This window comes from Perca flavescens, chromosome 2 (genome assembly GCF_004354835.1).
Source record: "Perca flavescens isolate YP-PL-M2 chromosome 2, PFLA_1.0, whole genome shotgun sequence".
In the NCBI taxonomy this organism is placed as follows: Eukaryota; Metazoa; Chordata; class Actinopteri; order Perciformes; family Percidae; genus Perca; species Perca flavescens.
In genome coordinates, this window is record NC_041332.1 from 11,017,513 (window position 1) to 11,035,628 (window position 18,116).

Here is an 18,116-nt window from a genome sequence, read left to right on the forward strand (position 1 = left end):
GTCTGAGGTTATGTACACAGCTATAAAAAAAGTGAAAAACACTATATCTTTACAATAGTAAAACTGTGTTCTTACTGTTTTTCAGAAAGTAATGGCGGTGAAAGCAATAGAAACACCACATTCATTTTTATTTAGAGATGATGCAGACATCCAATGTGATGAAGAAAACTTGCCACATGATGCTGGAGCGAGGCAGGAGTCACACTATTCTTTGGTACTGTTACGTATGTACCTTTTAGTTTTTTTTCCCCAGTAATTCCATAAATTACTAGAGACAAAATACTTTAAACTGAAAAATTGCTGATTTTCATTCCTTCTTGTTTACCTTATGTAAAAATTGGTATGCTATACAATCTATATTTTTTCCTTAAATAAACTGTTGAGTAGTGTCAAGTCACTCAAATTGTTCAAACTGTAAAGATGAAAAAGTTTGTAATTTCTGTATTGGTGTTTGATGCTAGTGTTTTTTACCCTAGTGTGTACTGAGTGACAGTGTGTGTTATCTCAGTGAGGCTTGTGCATAGTGTTTGGCTGCACTGAGCCTGTTTCGCAGGTGATGTGAACTGTTTAGCTCAGGTGACTGTTGGTAGTGCAGACTGTAGTTTGAGTTTTGCACATGTGACTCCAGTTGTGCCCACTGTCGTTTAGCAATCAGAAAAAACTGTAATAGTATGATGTAAATTAGTCTACATCCTTGACGCTCCACTCCCGGGATTGCTCCGGTGCCGCAAATTGCTTGTGTTGAAATCGCTGCCAAACAGCTCAACTTCCAATAAGAAGAAGAAGCATTAGATTTCCACAGAGCTTTGCCATAGGCCTTAAGATCAGTTTGTTAGCGTAGTTCTGGTTTTAGCCTCTGTTTGTTGGAACACACTTCTGTTTGTCCGGCTTGACTGCTTCGGTTTCTTCCACTGTCGCAGGTTTGGCTTATTGAAAATGACAGGCTGACGATCAGTGGAGGTTTTTCTTTTAGACGTTAAACATGTTTACATGAGGCTGACAGGATGCTGCAGCTTGGGCAGGGCAAGGAAATTCATGCAAGGCCAAACAGAAACCCACATGTGACTTTAGATGAGGTTAAACTATAATTAGTACAATGGTTATTTAAAAACGCAGTGACATCTCGACAGTTGTGGAGTTTCATACAGTGTTCTAACCTACATCGAACAAGAACAATGTCTCATATAAAAACCAAATGGACCAGTTCATGTCGGGGATACATATGTTGAATATTTAAACACATTTACCCACAAACACACTCCTCTTCTCTCTAGCACACATCTGTTTGGTTGCTCTGTGTTCTGTTCAAACATTTCCGTGCCAAATTCTCCCAGACAAGCCGTCACCCCACACAGATCTCAGCAACACATCATGAGGCCTGGTTGCTTTTCAGCACAACACTCGCTCATATCTCCTCTCAAAGGGCTCCACACGGCCTGCCGCTGAGTTCTAATATTCAATCTCCCACCTGTGAGCTTTTCAGTGTTCACAAAGCTCACTGGTGCTCCCACACAATCCTGTTCTCCGTTAGGAGGGAGAGTGGTGTGTGTGTGTGTGTGTGTGTGTGTGTGTGTGTGTGTGTGTGTGTGTGTGTGTGTGTGTGTGTGTGTGTGTGTGTGTGTGCGTGTGTGCGTGTGAAAGTGAAGTTCAGAGTTTGTATCTCCGACTGATAATGATTTATTGAATTAGAACATCTCAATGAGGTTACCATCTCAAAAGATGTTATCATTATAATGATCTTTCCATTTTGTTCAACAAAAATGTGGCATTGGTGTATTCACTTTCTGGATTTACAGCCTCCTACAAATGTCAAACCTGAGGCCCATCACAATGAAATGTCATTTGAAAAGCCAAATACCTTTTTGTTTTCAGATGAATGTACTAATTTTGGTAGTGACCAATTAGATAAGATAAAATAAGAGAACACTTTATTGTCAGATTCCGCTTTCTTAGTGTTGGATGCGTGCACGTGCGTTATTACAGAAGGCTTGTATCATGTGGATGCAACAGTGGTGTTGTCATTACTTTGAATTCCTCATGGGGGCGACAGAAACTACGCACTATAGCTTTAAGGTTTCTCCAAACAGGCAAAACTATTTAGTTGTATGTAATCATAATTTGTTTAGGGAATAGGGTTGAAGATGTCCTCCTAGGTAAGTCCTCCTCTTTTAAATGGTTTATCAGTTCATCAGTGGAAAAAATGGCACTTAAACTGACAATGGAAAAATGAACATATACAGTAAGCAGCAAATGGAAACCCATAGATTCAAATTGGCATTCATGTTGCTTGACTCCCATATGGGAACATAAATGAGAACGTAGTAACAGAGAAGAATATACGTATTCAGTGTGTGTGCATTCTTGTATGTTGTGTGTTTCTCTCACAATGGGAGCATAGCTGACCTTGTCTGTCTGGTTTCCGAGGTGAAATCATTGTGCGCTCGCCGGCCTGCACCTGCTAACCAAGTCTGCTCTACACGGAGTCTGACGAGATTAAATATTTCATCACACTCGGCCGCTTCAATAGAGACGGACACAATGTCTTTTGTTTGAGGAGGAAAAACTCATAACTGAGAGTGGAGGTCACTCATTTGTTTCGAGGCTCGTGGGGGGATTTATGTGAAAGGAAATGAACTGCTGTTTGTCAGTCAACAGGCTCAAAGTAGCCTCACATGACAAAAGTGTAGATGTAAAATAAAAAAAGGGTATTGTAATTTCATCTTGGTGCTACTCGCTAAATGTTGTCTCAACACCTCTCTCGTGATAGTTCAGACATCCTGAATTTGGCTGCTTTCAAACACACAGGATAACATGGGTGGATTTACTGCAGGAAAGAGTTAGTTTTCCTCAGCAGAGAAATGAAAAACTATTTACAATTTAATGAGGAAGAGTAAAAGAGCACAGTATGCTCATAAAGTGCAGAGAACAATACTTGGTTTTTATGAAATATTGGAGACACAAGACATACTCCACCCAATATGAAATCTTTAATTTCCTGCTTTCGCTAAAACTAAAGTCTGCACACCGGATGACATTTAAGATTCAAGATTTAAAACTTTATTGCCATACAACTTAGTTGTTAGGAGTCAGGGGGCTCAGGTTGGGCCATATCATATTTCAGGGGGGACCTGTGCCACACCGTGCCCCCCTTCTAGCCCCGCCCCTGAGAACAAAGTGCTCACATATAAGACTGGCCAATTCACACTCTCATTCTCTATCGCCAATCTATGTAATGCTGTTAAAGGAAATTCAAAGGAAGGTTTCAAATTTTGGGAAACACGTTTTCTTGCCCATAGTTGCATTAGAAGATTCATACCAGTCTCATATTTGCCTAATAAATATGAAATTAAAGGCAGGAACAAATAAGAAATAACGTGTTAATTAGTGAGCTTTAGTGGTGCTGGTTAGGTGTTACCGTTGGACAGAGCCAGGCTAGCTGGAACGCTAATTGACATAATGGGAAAGAAAGCTAAGCATAGTAACATGTGAAATTTAAGAGTTAAATGTAAATGCTGCGAAAGTTGTTTTTGCATTGTGATTGAATTTAATAAATACAGCAGTGATTACCCTAACTGGATTTTTTTGCCAGTAATCTAACACAAGATTTACCAGCGGCTGTAATGACAGAAAAGACCTCTCTCATCTGTGTCCTCTTCCTTTGACAGTTAATGGTTAACTTTTCAATTTTGAATGACGAGATGAAAGGCTTGTATGCAGTGTTGGGGAGTAACGGAATACATGTAACGGCGTTACGTATTCAGAATACAAATTATGAGTAACTGTATTCCGTTACAGTTACAATTTAAATAGTTGGTATTTAGAATACAGTTACATTGTTAAAATTAATGGATTACATGACGATACTTCTCCGTTTCACGAGTTTATTCACTCTGAATAAATTAAGGTAACTTGATGCATTTTCCAGAAGCCCCGATATGAAATAGAAAAAATTTGCTATTTGCGTGATCAGTCACAATGGAGTCGGAACCGGCACGACAGAGCCAGGGTAGCAATAAGTTTCTATCTTGGAAATTCAAACAGCATTTCACATTAAAGAACGAACAGGGAGAATGAAATACAGCTAACTGTGCCGTGCAGCCTCTGCTTGCCAGCAACCAACCTCCTTTTAGTGTCCAAATTACTCCACTTCCAACCAGAAGAAGCATCTTAAAGTAAGTTATTTTTTTAATTAGCCAAGGGTAGTCGTCTGCTGTAGTTTTACTGTTCACCTTGCTATTTTAACATTGACGTGCGACTTTGCATTCTCCTAGGTGCTGATTTACTAGCTCCAGAGCCGTTTAAAGACTGACTCCGTTTGACATGCTAACTAACGTTAGCTTAAATTAGCTTGTGGTAGCTTATACCGCGGTTAGATTTTTGTAGTATGCAGTTCGGGACTACCAATACAATAATCTGTCTGCTTGTTCAGGTACACATTCAGCTAGTTGGAATAAAAAGAACACACCATTATCTATAGGCCTGTTTAGTAAGCTGGATGTGATAGCCGCATTCCTACACTTATAAAACTCAATTCAATGTGGAAGTAATCCTGAAGTAATCCAAGTATTCAGAATACGTTACTCAGATTGAGTAACGTAACGGAATACGTTACAAATTACATTTGTGGGCATGTATTCTGTATTCTGTAACGAAATACGTTTTGAAAGTATCCTTCCCAACACTGCTCGTATGTGGCTTCAACTGGTAGAGGATTTGTGTGGATCAGCAGAAATGATGGAGAAGAAATGAGAATCCAAACTCAAAGCCAATTCTTCTCAAGTTCTTTAAAGATCAACTTGGTTGTGTCTGCCAGAAATCTTTCAATGTTCCTCTCTGGTTTACCACATTTAACATCAGAAATGATTAGTTAACTCAAAGTTTTAGAACAATAACATGCAAATGAGGGTTTAAATCTTAAGTTCAGTCTTCAACTACCAGCTTCATTTTTGGTGAAACAGAATGAGTGACTCAGCCCAGTGTAAAGGTTCATTGCTTTTAGTTCATTATAAAAAAATCCCCCCCAAGACACTCTAATATACTTTAACATCATTATGGAATCATTTACGTGTAACCAGTTCATTTTGAGCAGATAGTTGCCTTAGCTATAGTAAACAATTAGTGAAGCACACGCAAAGCAATCCCATGTCAAACAGAAAATAAACAAGCCTGGTTTTGTCCACAAACGCTTGCTCCCCCTTCCTCTCCTCTCGATTTCTCCCCCCTTCCCCTTTTCCTTCCTGCCAGTGCATGTCAAAACCTGCTTCACATCTGGCCTGACAAACACCAATAAAACAGGGCCCTTTGTTATTCAATAACTTAATTGGTATCAATTTGGTGAGGGGAGGGGGGAAGGCCCAGAGGCTCACCAGACATTTCCTGAAGGAGGAAGAAACAGAACGAGGGAGGGCAGACAGACATAAATGGGAGGGAGAGATGGGTATGAAACTGAAAGGTATCCTTTTTGATTTCACTTTTGTGTCACTGTGCCCATGAGAGCGAGCAAGATTTAAAGAATGTATCATAAAAATGAAATAAGACCACGCCGAGTGAAATGACGAGTGGGAGAGATAATTAGAAGCAGCATAGAGAGGGCGACGCAAGAAGGAGAATGATAGAAAGCAAAGTAGTTAAAGCTGACAGGGGGATGGGATGAGTTACTGAAAATAGAACATAGCACATAACACTTCAAACACACCCTTTCTTGTGGCTATAAGTGGGCATAAAGAGGCTGGCCATGGCCTATTCCTGCCAGAGGTGGAAGGTCAAGGGGAACAAGCCCCGCAGCAGTGAAGCGTTTAGAGAGCAGCTTTATACAATAAAGCTGAGCTGGACGGACTGAAAGGACTTCAAGAGAAGTTCTGAGTGCAGCAGTTTGATACTGAGTCACAAACAATAAAGGAATGAAGACATTTAAAGAAATTCAATTACATTTTATTTATAGTGTCAAATCATAACAGAAGTCATCTCAGGACACTTTACAGATGAAGTAGGTCTAGACCACACAGAGAACCAACAATTCCCTCCCAAGAGCAAGCATTTGGTGGGAAAGTGGCGGACACCTCAGGCAGAACCAGGCCGGTGCCGGTTGGGACACAGACACACTGATACAAATACACAGATATACAGAAATATGATTCATAATAATTATATTATATAACTATCAATAAGCATTGGCTGCAGGGTTGAAAGGTAACTCTGTTAAGCTTGTAGCTCCCTAGCTTGGGGGGAAGCGGGGGTTGTGCATGTCTCTTATGTGAGTTAAAAAACCTGCCACTAAAGGGTGTTTTCCACTTAATGTTGAAAATAATGAGGTAATTTAAGGGTTTAAAAGAGTTTTATTTGACCAAATGTTCTAAATCCACCAAAGATAATTCTAAAACCTTAAAATCAGCATAACGGATATGTTCATGTGCAAGAAATAATAGATTTAACATATCAACGCTACAATTACTCTCTGAATCTGTTTTTCAGACATGTCTGCCTGCATTAGCGTGCCTTCCAGTGCTCATGCATGATTTATGCCTCTTGCACATTGCATGCATGTTTGCAGCATATGGCTCACAGGCACGTATGTCCCGGCCTGGTGTAGTATTGGTCTGGTCTGTTATACTTTGCAGTGAAGGCCTAGAAAAGGTGCAAGTCCCTGGTTAATCCCTGCTCTGTGCAGTCATGTCATCTCCTATCACAACATGACCCTGCCTGGCCCTGAAGGCCTATTGTTGTGCCGCAAAAATACTGGAGCCCAGTAAACCCTCAGCTGCTGCTCCAAGGCCCCTGAGTTCACTGCAACAACACAACTCCTCTACTCATCTACCTGCAGGTTACCTCTGCTGACTGCACTTATTTTTCACTTCTCCATCCCCTTGTTCCATTGCTTCTTCTTTTTTTCATCCTGCAAACTTTTAGGAAGTTTCTAATTGTTAAAAAAAACAGTTCTGATTGTTTTTTTCAGATTCAGATTCAGAAAACGTTATTCTCTGTCTAACAATAGCTTATAAAAGTAATTTACACAGGATAAAAACAATTATACAATGTAATTGGGCAAAGTGACAGTGATAGTGTTTGTGTGGGTCATTACTTTTTATTTAGGATGTTTATGGCAGTGGGAAAGAAGGAGTGTTTGTAAGTGTTTTTTTGGCTAGAGGGACTTTACAGTGAAGTGGCGGCCTGATGGACAAGAAGATGATTATTTAGCCACAGAAACATTCAAATTTCTTTCTCTTCTGTTTCATTTTTTGGGTTATTCGCTATAAAATTTAATTTCTGTAATTAGTAAGAGTAGATCACACGATGAGAAGAATTCCACTCCACATTTTTGGAAAAGGTTTTTAGCTAACAATTTCAACCATCAACGAGATCTCGGGTGGTCCTTTGTTGCTCCGTGTAAAGACTTTTTCATTGAACTTAAAATTCTGCCCCAGAGAACATGCAAGTCATTAAGGGCCCTGGGTAAGAGGAGACCTTTGGTCCACAGGCAAATGAATGGCAATTAAAGCTAATTCAATTAAACATTGTATTGCATTTGAGGGAGGAAAAGAGCCATCCACAGCTTCATCCACTGTGTTTTTCTCATGAGAATAAGGAACATGAGCTCTCAACCCACACAGTGTGGGAAGTCATTTTGGAGATAAATACAAAGTGAACCTGCATTGTGTCTTGATTCAGTTTAGCTCTTTAAGTGATTCATGTTGTCTAAAAGCAGTGATGTAAACACATGTGACCATCAGCGTTAAGTCTGTTCCTCTTCAGTCTCAGAAGTAAGTTCCACTAAACTTCCACAATGACTACGTTTACATGTACATAGTATTCCGGTTTTTGCCCTTATTCCAAAAAAGACGATATTCCGACTAAGATGTTTACATGGCTAAAGTGAATATTCTACTAATATTCCCATTTACATGTAGCCATGCAAAAAAAAATTCTTTCAAAGTTTTCCACCGGTGGCGGACTTGTTGGACCGTCCGAGCATCCCTCTTTCATTCCTTCAACCAGCTTCTTGAAAAGGTCAGCATTGCCATATGTGCGCATATCCAAAAAACAGTTGATATCCAAGTCTTTCATAATGTTTTCAAAGTAGGTATGTTTCTCCTTTCCTTCTTTTCTTTTGGGCATGCATCTCTAGCGCAGCCTTGTTTTTTTGTGTACAACAGCCATGGCAATGTACAAAGCTGACGAAAGCCGTAAACTGCTGTAAAAACCCAGATTGAGACCCATATTCCGAATGCGCTGTATACATGTCCAAAGAATGCCTCTAAAACCAGAATAATACCGGCATATCCCATGTCTTAATCAGAAAATGCTAAAGTGCCTTCCAAAACCATTGTATGCTACTGCTATGGTCAAATAATTCTTTGTTGATAGGGGCGTTGGATCATAAAACACTTCTATGTGTCGCACAGACAAACAACATATTTAGTAACATATGTTTAGTGTGATTTGGAGGACTGGATCCAGAGATGAGACGCCGGGACATAAAACTTCAGTTCAGAATCCCTTTTAAAGATTAGAAATGCATTCCGGAAAAAGGACCATAGATCTGTGTTATGAATAAGTGCCTAAAGCTTTAGTGCATTCATAAATGATTTTAAACACTGTGAAGTATGTCATTCCCTTTTAACCGAGGCACTCAAACTCTATGTGCCAGAATTTGCTCTTCAAAATGCATCAATGTCCAAAAGACATAAACCATGGCTTTAGTGTGCTAGCAGCTGTGGTAAACATTCTCCCTCAGTCTCTCATTGGCCTTTATATGTTACACAGGTATGTCAGCATGGATAGGAAGATATAGTGCAGCACAAATGGGTTGCAAATGGAATTCCTGGTTGTAATATGGTAAGTTAGGTATAGTGTTTAGACAGAAGTATGTATGCACACATACACACACACTGAGCTGGGGGGTTAAGAGGCTTGGAGTGCCCGTTTAAACCATTATCAAGTCCAACAATCTGTCTGCAGTTGGATTTCACTCCATTTACTCTTTCCTCCCCACTCTTTTCTCTGCAAAACTCCATCTATCCACCCCCAGCAAGCCCTGACTGCTTTCATTACAACCAGATTGCTCAAATAAATCAAGCCTACCCCCAACTCCCCTGCTTTCTTTTTTCTCTCTCTGTCTCTTTCTTTTCTCTCGGCACCCTGCAGCAGTCCACAACAGAAGGTCTTTAAACGAGAAGCACATTTCGGAGCTAATGAGGGTGATGGGCTGTGAAGTTGGGGTTTGTTTTAATTTAGGGACTCTTTGTGGTCCCAGTGTATGTTGTGTATGTATTGACTGTCTATATTGACCCGGTTTGTTGGTTCAATCCAGTCAAAATCACAGATTTAAGACGCAACCTTCAACCACACAGAAGTCCAGGCACATGCACTTTTAAATGGAAAGCTTGGATTGTGGACGTGTTGCTACTCTAGGTCTTAAGGGTTGTGTATTTGAAGAAGTGTACTGTACACTGATATGTTGCATTATCAAAAACTACACAGTGAAACTATTTGAGAGAAACAGCACTTGTTGAATTTATAGTTTCAAGCCTAAACTGCACTTAAATATATTGATGCTTTTATCAAATAAAGTGCTGGGTTGGGAAAATGTTATTTTGGAACAATTTCCATTTAGCCCTGATCACAAGCTAGAAATTAGACAACTGCTTATCAGATGGGAAAAAAAGTAAATGTTGGGTGGATAAAAAGTAAATTTTGTGTATTTACTAATTTAAATATAGGGCTAGCTAGTAACTTGCCTTAACACAATCAAAGTTGTCTAAGTTTTCCATCATTAAGACCTATTGTAGTTTGTTTGCCAGATGCCAATGATAGAAACGCGGAGGGGGGGGCTGACATCCATCAAGTCTGACTGCTTACTTTGGCTCTCATATTTTGTAATCCTCCTGCTAAATAAATGAATGATATATATTTTTCACATTTTTCTGTCTGCAGTCCAGTGTCACAAATTAAACTTGCAGCAGTAGCTGCTGGTTGGCTACCTACCTATCTCTTCTGTTGACTCTGTTACTGTAATCTAAACAGAGAAGATGTCTTTCCCCAGCTCTTCACAACACATTGCTCGTATTCAGGTCTTTGACAGGTTGAGACAGCATGGCACCGCATGTCATCCTAGCGTTGCACTGATGTCTGTTATGTTTCTTGGGCACAGACACGGATAGGTCATTGGTCAAATGTTTGGTCCGGACATGTTTTTCAAGCATCCCCACTCTAAAGTTAAAATCTGAAATTTGTCTGTAGTATTACAAAATTGATATAATAAAATGATAGAATGAGTGCCACGACCAACCCGGAGAGGCAGGTTGTGATTCAGTGTTTTGCTCAAGGTTTGTGTGACAGTAAAGAATGAAAGGAAAGAAATTCTCTCTCATTTCTTTCAACAATAAATTCATCCAAAGAGTCGACCGAGACACAGGTGGCTCAATTTCAGTTCCCTTTTATATCCCTCTGCACTATTGAGACATTGTATTAGTTTTGATTTGACTTTTGTGTACACTACAAACAGTTTTGCTGAATCCTACAAAAAGAAATCTTTCTTTCTTTACTGCCACAGTTATGCCATTCGAGGCCACACCCTTCAAAAGTGGTTCTTGTTTTAGCAAACACACAAAATAACCAAACAAAAATGTTAACCCCCCCCAAGTAATTTTCTGAGGAATTCACAATGATAATCTAAAAACATGCCCTCTGAACCACAGCGGCTGCAGCTCTTTAAAAGAATCCTGTTAATTTTAATCTCCTTTTCATTAGAAACTGAAAGGGTATAATCTGTTTCGTGAATATATAATTAGATTTTTTTTTTCTGTCTACTGGTATACTGGGCACAGAGTTTAATTCACGTCCTCTGAATGAATTTATTCTGTGTCTATCTCATTGAAGACTAGCTGTCTTCAATCAGATCGACACTATTTAAATCTAGATATATCTGAAAAGGCTTCATAGAATAAACTTTTCCTTTTTTTAACTGTGTCCAAATAGTCTACCATATAGCTTAAAATACTACACTAATGTTGATATTTTGGCAGTTGGGTATACAAAATGTACTCTTAAAATTTAAAACACATGCGTTCAAAGTGAAATTGTTCTGCACTGTTTTTTTTTGTATTGTTGCTGCTGCCACCGTACCATTGTCCCTTCATTTCCATTGTGCTTTACCTTGTGAAACAATAGTCTCAATAAATACCACTCTCATAAGCAGTTTTACTATGCTCGAGCACAGCTTTATGTGTACTTCATCCTACGTGAACATACCACGTTGTCAAAACATTTGCAAATGAACAGCTCCATTACTATTAGTAAGAGGCGACATACCCGAACAGTGAAGTCACTATCGTTGTTTTCCATGGATACTGATAAGTGACCAAGCGGCAACCTCCACAGTTGAAAAATGTAGTCAACGCAGCAGTGCCAAAAACTGCAGTTCAGCGAGTGGCCACTTGCAGCTGGCTCCAAAAGCAAGTCAATTCCCATCAGTCTCACTTTGCCAGACCCTCCTCCAAAGCACACTGGAGGAGAGTCTGGCTACTCCACATAGCATTTGGGGATGGGACTGGATTATTGGCATTTCTTTAAACCAATCACAATCGTCTTGGGCGGTGCTAAGCACCGGAGAAAAGCAACAGAAAACTCAGATTGGACAGATAGTCTAGCTAGCTGTCTGGATTTACTCTGCAGAGATCTGAGAAAAGGTTACCCATTGTCCTCATAAATCGGCCAGAGTTTAAAATGCCAACACAAAGGAAGCCCAAGGCAACGGATATCCGGCCTAAAAGAGTGAAATCCAACGGATTTTCCGGCAGCAATGGAGCAATCCCGGAAGTGGAACGTCATGGATATAGAATAATTCCCATAGACCCCAATGTCAAAATGCCATAATTTACAGCAGACATAAACATGTTGACAGTCTGATAAAACGGTTTTGGTCTCTATAGCTAATTTTTCCCCTTTATGACTTCAGTGCTGGGAGGCCCGACTCAATTGGCCTGCCTCAGCTCCATCCACGCTCCACTTGTTTGCCTCTTTTTGGATTCTGAAACCTATAGGTGACGTCACGGAGACTAGGTCCATATTTTAAACAGTCTGTGTTAGTGACACAACGCTGAAATTAGTTTATATGTGAATTAATAATCTAAACCTTCACTTGGTAGTAAAGATTTACCAAATACTCAGAAGAGAAATGAACACAATTTTCTACCCTTAAAAGTTGCATTTTGTGGACTTTTATCCTATTTTCATTGCGGTTTACTGATGTCAAAATGTTGAGTCAACAAGAAAATAGCCAATAGCAAAAAGCATGTCTGTTATTTGGAAATTGTGTTATTTTGTAATATTTTCCACTGGCAGCTGTTCTTGGCTATTAGCGAAAATATAAAAGAAAATACAGAAAATTACCTCCATCCACAAACCATCATAACGTCACAAAGGTAATTATGTTGTGGTTGAGGTTAATGGGAATGGATGAGTGTAATAAGGTATTGAGAGATACGGGCTGTGTGTAATCAGCTTGTGTTGTTACTGGAAATCCTTTCTCTATTTTTGTATTTAACTTTGCTCTATGACAACATCCAGAACTGAGCCTCAAATGGGCCAAAATTCCTCAAATCCACAAGGAGGAGGAACACGCATGAATGTGTATGTTACTGCATCATTATAAAACCATATACAAGTTACTTGATTCGGGAACACCAAGACACAAAATCGTGGGCAGATTTAACATTACATATTTTTAATACTGTTCTTTTTCTCAGCATTGCTTTTCTGGCAAACACAAACACGTAATTGACATAATTGACAAACATAAAACTATAATAAAAAAAAAAAAAACAAGCTTCCCTAAGTAAAAAGGGAAAGTTGTGTAACAAACATGTTGAATATATTTCAAACATTTCCTGCCCCTCTCACTGTCCCAAGCAATACAAAGAGTCTTCCAGTTGATATATCGGGGGAGAGCAGATATATGAGCATCTGTGTCTGTGTTTATACTGGAATATTGACAGAATGAAGATAGCAGAGAAGCCAAAGAATGGTAAGTTGACTTTGGACAGAGCTGGGGTGTAGTGCATGGACTCAATTATAAAGCAGACAAGGTACTGTGCGAGCTGACACACACACACACACACACACACACACACACACACACACACACACACACACACACACACACACACACACACACACACACACACTTTCTGCTGTTGTTGTAGATAACCATGGGAAGTCTTTTTTTACTTGATTACATTACATTTCATGTTTCCTAATTTTAAGTTTGTAATCTAAGATGATGCGAGGCAAAATAAAGGCCCTTTTTTTCTTGAAATACACATCAGCATGTAATATGACACCACAAGATGTCACAAAGGCTCTGCACGAATGTTGCTAAGGTACTTCTCTGTAAACCGGTTATACTTTGCCATTTAAGATTCTTTCTCATGAAAAGAGAAGATAAATATGCAAAAAGTAATACTAAAAGCTTGTGACATTACCAGGCCCAGAGAGGAAATACAGAACAAATACATCAGAACGGTGCACTTAGCCTGTGCATTTCACAGTCTGGTTGGCGGTAAACAAGCAAAACAGTCACCAAACACACACACATGCCTATAATCCTTGTTGACCAAAACACACTGGATGGTTAGAGTGTAGCCAGTGAGAGGGTGTGTGAGAAGAGCTTTAGGGGGACACGGTCTAGACCATATCTCAGAAACGGTTCAGTCAGCAGCGCCAAGAGGAAACTAGTGCCTAAAACTCACTGACACTCACAGCAAATTTCCTTCAAGCCCTTTGAACTTGCTTTTCTTTTCTCTGCACGCGTGTGCTGCTTTAAATCAGTGGGTTCTGCGGCAATAGGCCTTTGAACAGAATTTTGACAGCTTTGGCTTTCAAAAACAGTCTGTGGCTTGTCATTTATGTAGCATTGGCAGACCTGGCAGAGAAAATAAAGTGTCGGACACTTAATACACTTTATAGTTACATTCACTTGGTGAGTTCCTCAGACGCATTTTGGCGAACCTCATACAAAGGCATTCTGTGAATGATGTAAAGATGACCATTTTAATTAAATCTTTAAATTGAAGCTTCATTAGATATTTGATTATTGTTGGTTGTGTTTAGTCATTTTAGCTCAAGAACCTAAGCTAGCATTTACTTTGCACACACTGCAAGTATCTCTATAAGGTTTTAGCTACGTGTCAGCTAAAAATTAAAAAAGGATATAATTCCTGATGACATAAGCAGGTGTTTTCAAGGGAAAACAATTCATGTTTCATCTAGCAACCATAGCAATACTTAAGGGACATCAACAGCAAAAACATGATTAAAATACAAAAAACATGACCAAAACAAAATATCATGATATAAGTTCGCCAAAACAGCCTTCCCATCACGGCACAGAACAATGCAGGCAAAGTCCATTCTCAATGGCTCCTTATTCAGTCCATTTATCTTTCACAGCAAATTCATCTCCTACGAAGCCAAAAGCTTCAGGGTGTGTGGAGAGAATTATGGTAAATCTGTTGACACTGAAGAATCCAACTCCACATGTGAAGAAATTTAAAGGTTTTGTTTCAGATTAGATATTGTCAACAGCAATATATGAAGTATAGACAGCTTTTACGGTCATCAACCTATTACTAGCTTTGTATTTTTTCAAAGTTTTTGTGTTATTGCATTCCTTTATGTGACCATCATCAGTCTTGTGGCAGTTTGTGACTGGGACACTGGAAAGGAAAAGAAGTATTTCTTTTCAGTGCAAGTTAGATTCATAATCCCAATGGAGTGGTTGGTCAAAAAACCCATTTCGTACCGGGGCGTGTGGTCCAGGCATCACACATCTGCATCGCTGTTTTTTATTTAAACCCCGGTCACTTCCTCCATTTTTATTGTCCAAACACTGGGGCACTTTTCTCCAAACTGTATCTCCCAAATCCAGCAGCAGGATTACAGCTCATTTGTATAGTTTATTTTATATAAACAAAGATTTTTATTTTTATTTTAAATGAGCCACTGGTGACAGTTGCGTCAATGCAAAAAGACACTTCTGTATTTAGTCTGCTACTAGGACCCTTTTAGTCAATTGCACTTAGTTTATATTACTTGGTTGGGTTTCACCACCATCAAACTCTGCTAGATGACTTTAAACCACATCCTGATCATAGCCCCACTGTGGTTTAGCACATTTCCAATATGCTGTAATCTTAAATTCATCATTCAGTATCTCTAAAATAGATGATCCAGTCCGTAGTGTTATCATTTGGACAACAAAGGCTAGTAAGCGCCACTTCTCAAATTGTTGATATCTGAAATTGGAATGAAAATTAGATTTTTAACCACTAAGTAAGCCATAGCAGGATCTCTCAAGTTCTGATGGGCAAGCCCACTCTCTCAAGGAAGTGTTAGTATTTTATTGCATCTTAGAAATAAGATGGCTTTAAGGATGTTAGATTGTTATTTGATGGGCAGTGTCCTTGCATCAAGGATACTTCATAGTCCAAACCCTCATTTTGTTGCAAGGATGAAGGCGGCTGAGGAGTGTGACAGCGGTCAATCTCAGTCTGTTTGTGGGGTAGTGTACCATTTCCCCCATTCTCCATGCTGGCCTTGATCCCCTCCAGTTCCATGGGATCAGGATCTGCTGGGCCCAGCTCCAGCTCCTTTCCTGCCTTTGCCTGTCTTCTTTTTCGGACACAGATGATTGTCCCCGCCACGACAGCCAACCCCAGCACCAGGGCCAGTGCAGCTAGGGCGAGGATGAGAGTGTATGTCAGCGGGCTCTGTGTCTCCACCCTGGACGCTGAAGATGGCACTTGAACCCCTTCAGTGCGAGCCTCTGTACAAGACCCTGTTTCCACAGAGCTGTTGGCCCTAGAGTTGATTCTTTCACCCAGGGGACTGGCACAGACCGAGTAGGTACAGTTGGGTTTCAAACCACGCAAAGTGTACTCAGGGTAGGATGCCGGTACACTCAGGATAATGGGGCGGCGGTCAGGCCCAGAGAGGTTACGGTAGGTCAACCTGATGCCACGGATATGTGGCCGTGTCTCGATGAAACGGTGCAGGTCAAGAAGAATAGATGTGGATGTTACCTGCCGTGAGCTGATAGCATCAAGTTCAGTGGGCATCACATGGGTAACTATCAAAACCTCTGCTGACGGTTTCGGTGGCTCAGGAACCTCCTCCAAATTTTCACAGTAGAGGCCAGAGGTTCCCGACAGACACGTACAGCTGAGTTGACCTAATGGGTCAAAATTACAAGTGCCCCCATTGAGGCAGATGTTCGGTGGGCAGATGTGCTCCCCTAGCTCCCCGCTGGTGGAGCTTGGGGAGACTGGAGGTTCTGGTGAGAGAGGGCTGTCTGTTTTTGAGGAGACGGTTGTCTCACTGGGTGGAGGAGGAGGAGGAATGGCGTTGGTATGAATGGTTTCTGGAGATGTGGTGGGCGTCAGGGTAACAGGAGTACTTCCAATTGGGGAGCCAATCAGCACTGTTGTGGTGGGTGGACACCCAAAATCTTTGTGCTCCAGTTCTGAAAGCATCTTCCCAGCATTAACTAAAGGGAAGTGACATCTGGTTTCCTCAGGCCTCCCAAGATTCACAGCCTTCTCTTTTAGCCATACATGGAACCAAGCTAATGGACACATGCAATTAAATGGGTTCTCAGCTGCTGTCAGGTGCAATAACCTAGGGAAGTTCTGGAAAAAACTCTGTGAAAATACTTGAATATTAAGACCACTGAGATCCAGTTCTTGAAGTCCACTTAGTTTCTGGAAGTCCTCCACCTTGAGCTCGCCCAATGGGTTGGCAGCCAGGCTGAGCTTGATCAGCCCCTTGAGGGAGTCCTGCTTTAGGGCCTGGGGTACCTCAGTTAACTGGTTTGTGGAGATGTCAAGCTCATGGAGGTTCCCCAGAGAGGCTATGAGATCTTCATCCAGAGAGGTAAGCCCCAGAGAGGCCACCTTAAGGGCTTCCAGGTGGGGAGTCTGGAGGTCTGAGGGTCCCAGAGTTGGGATGGTGTTGTAGCTGAGGTCTAGAAGCAGAAGCCTGGGGAAATGAAGAGATGGCAGCGAGGTGAGCTGGTTCCCTTGGAGCTTGAGTTCCAGTAGCATCTCTAAACTCTCAAAAGCTTCCAAATGTATGCTCTGAATGTTGTTTGCATGGAGATACAGCCTCTCCAGCTGGACCAACCCAGAAAAACTGCCTTTGGAAATGTGGGTAATGCGGTTGGTGGACAGGTCTAAGTTCTTCAGTTTTGAGAGCATCTCAAACACACTGTCTGGAATCTCTGCCAGCTCATTCTGGCTCAGATCTAGCAACTCCAACTCCCCCAGGCCTTTGAAGTCATCTTGAGACAAAGTGTTGATGCCGTTCTGGAAGATGTATAGATGTTGGGTGGCGGTGGGGACATGAGGCACAGTGCTGGAGCGTCGTTGAATGCAGAATATCGAGCCCTGGGTCTGGCAGGAACATTCGCCTGGGCAGTCAGAGGATAACACCACACCAGATGAGAGGAAGAAGAGCAGGAAGTAGGGCAGCATGGTGACGTCAGCCTAAAACTCTGAAAAGAGAGAGAGAGAGAGAGAGAGAGAGAGAGAGAGAGAGAGAGAGAGAGAGAGAGAGAGAGACGTTAATCACCCTTCGCTTACTAAGCAGGTTACAATTAAAAAGTGAGGCTTTATAATAAAAAAACTATTCAGACATAAAATACTGTAAATGAAAGAGGCTGTTAACGACATCCTTACTGAGGAATAAATAAGTTATGTAAGAAGTATTTTTCTAATTCCTAAAGCCTTAACACTATTTGCTCATAAATAAATGCCAGAGGAGTTTTGTCTTTATCCCTTTCAAAAATGCGTCCATACACTCACACAAACAGTATAGTACAATACAATGGATACAAGCACACTTTACCAATCAACAAACCTTAGCTCACACACACACACACACACACACACACACACACACACACACACACACACACACACACACACACACACACACACACACACACACACACACACACACAAATTTGCTGTTTACCATCTTTGGAGCAGACAACCCAGGGATCAGGACCCACAGGCTGAGGCGACGGGTTAACACAGCCCACCCAGGGTGAACTTTCTAGGGTA

At 40.8% G+C, this 18,116-nt stretch overlaps 1 protein-coding gene across 1 annotated transcript in view; it reads right to left on the reverse strand.

The window, feature by feature from the left end:
* Positions 1–12,704: 12,704 nt before the first annotated feature.
* Positions 12,705–18,116, reverse strand: part of LOC114567961 (vasorin) — a 32,860-nt gene continuing 27,448 nt past the window's right edge. Inside the window, exon 2 of the mRNA XM_028597268.1 lies at positions 12,705–17,545. Within this exon, the coding sequence (XP_028453069.1) occupies positions 15,405–17,525 (2,121 nt within the window). The 5' untranslated portion in view covers positions 17,526–17,545 and the 3' untranslated portion in view covers positions 12,705–15,404. The remainder of the gene's footprint in view (positions 17,546–18,116) is intronic.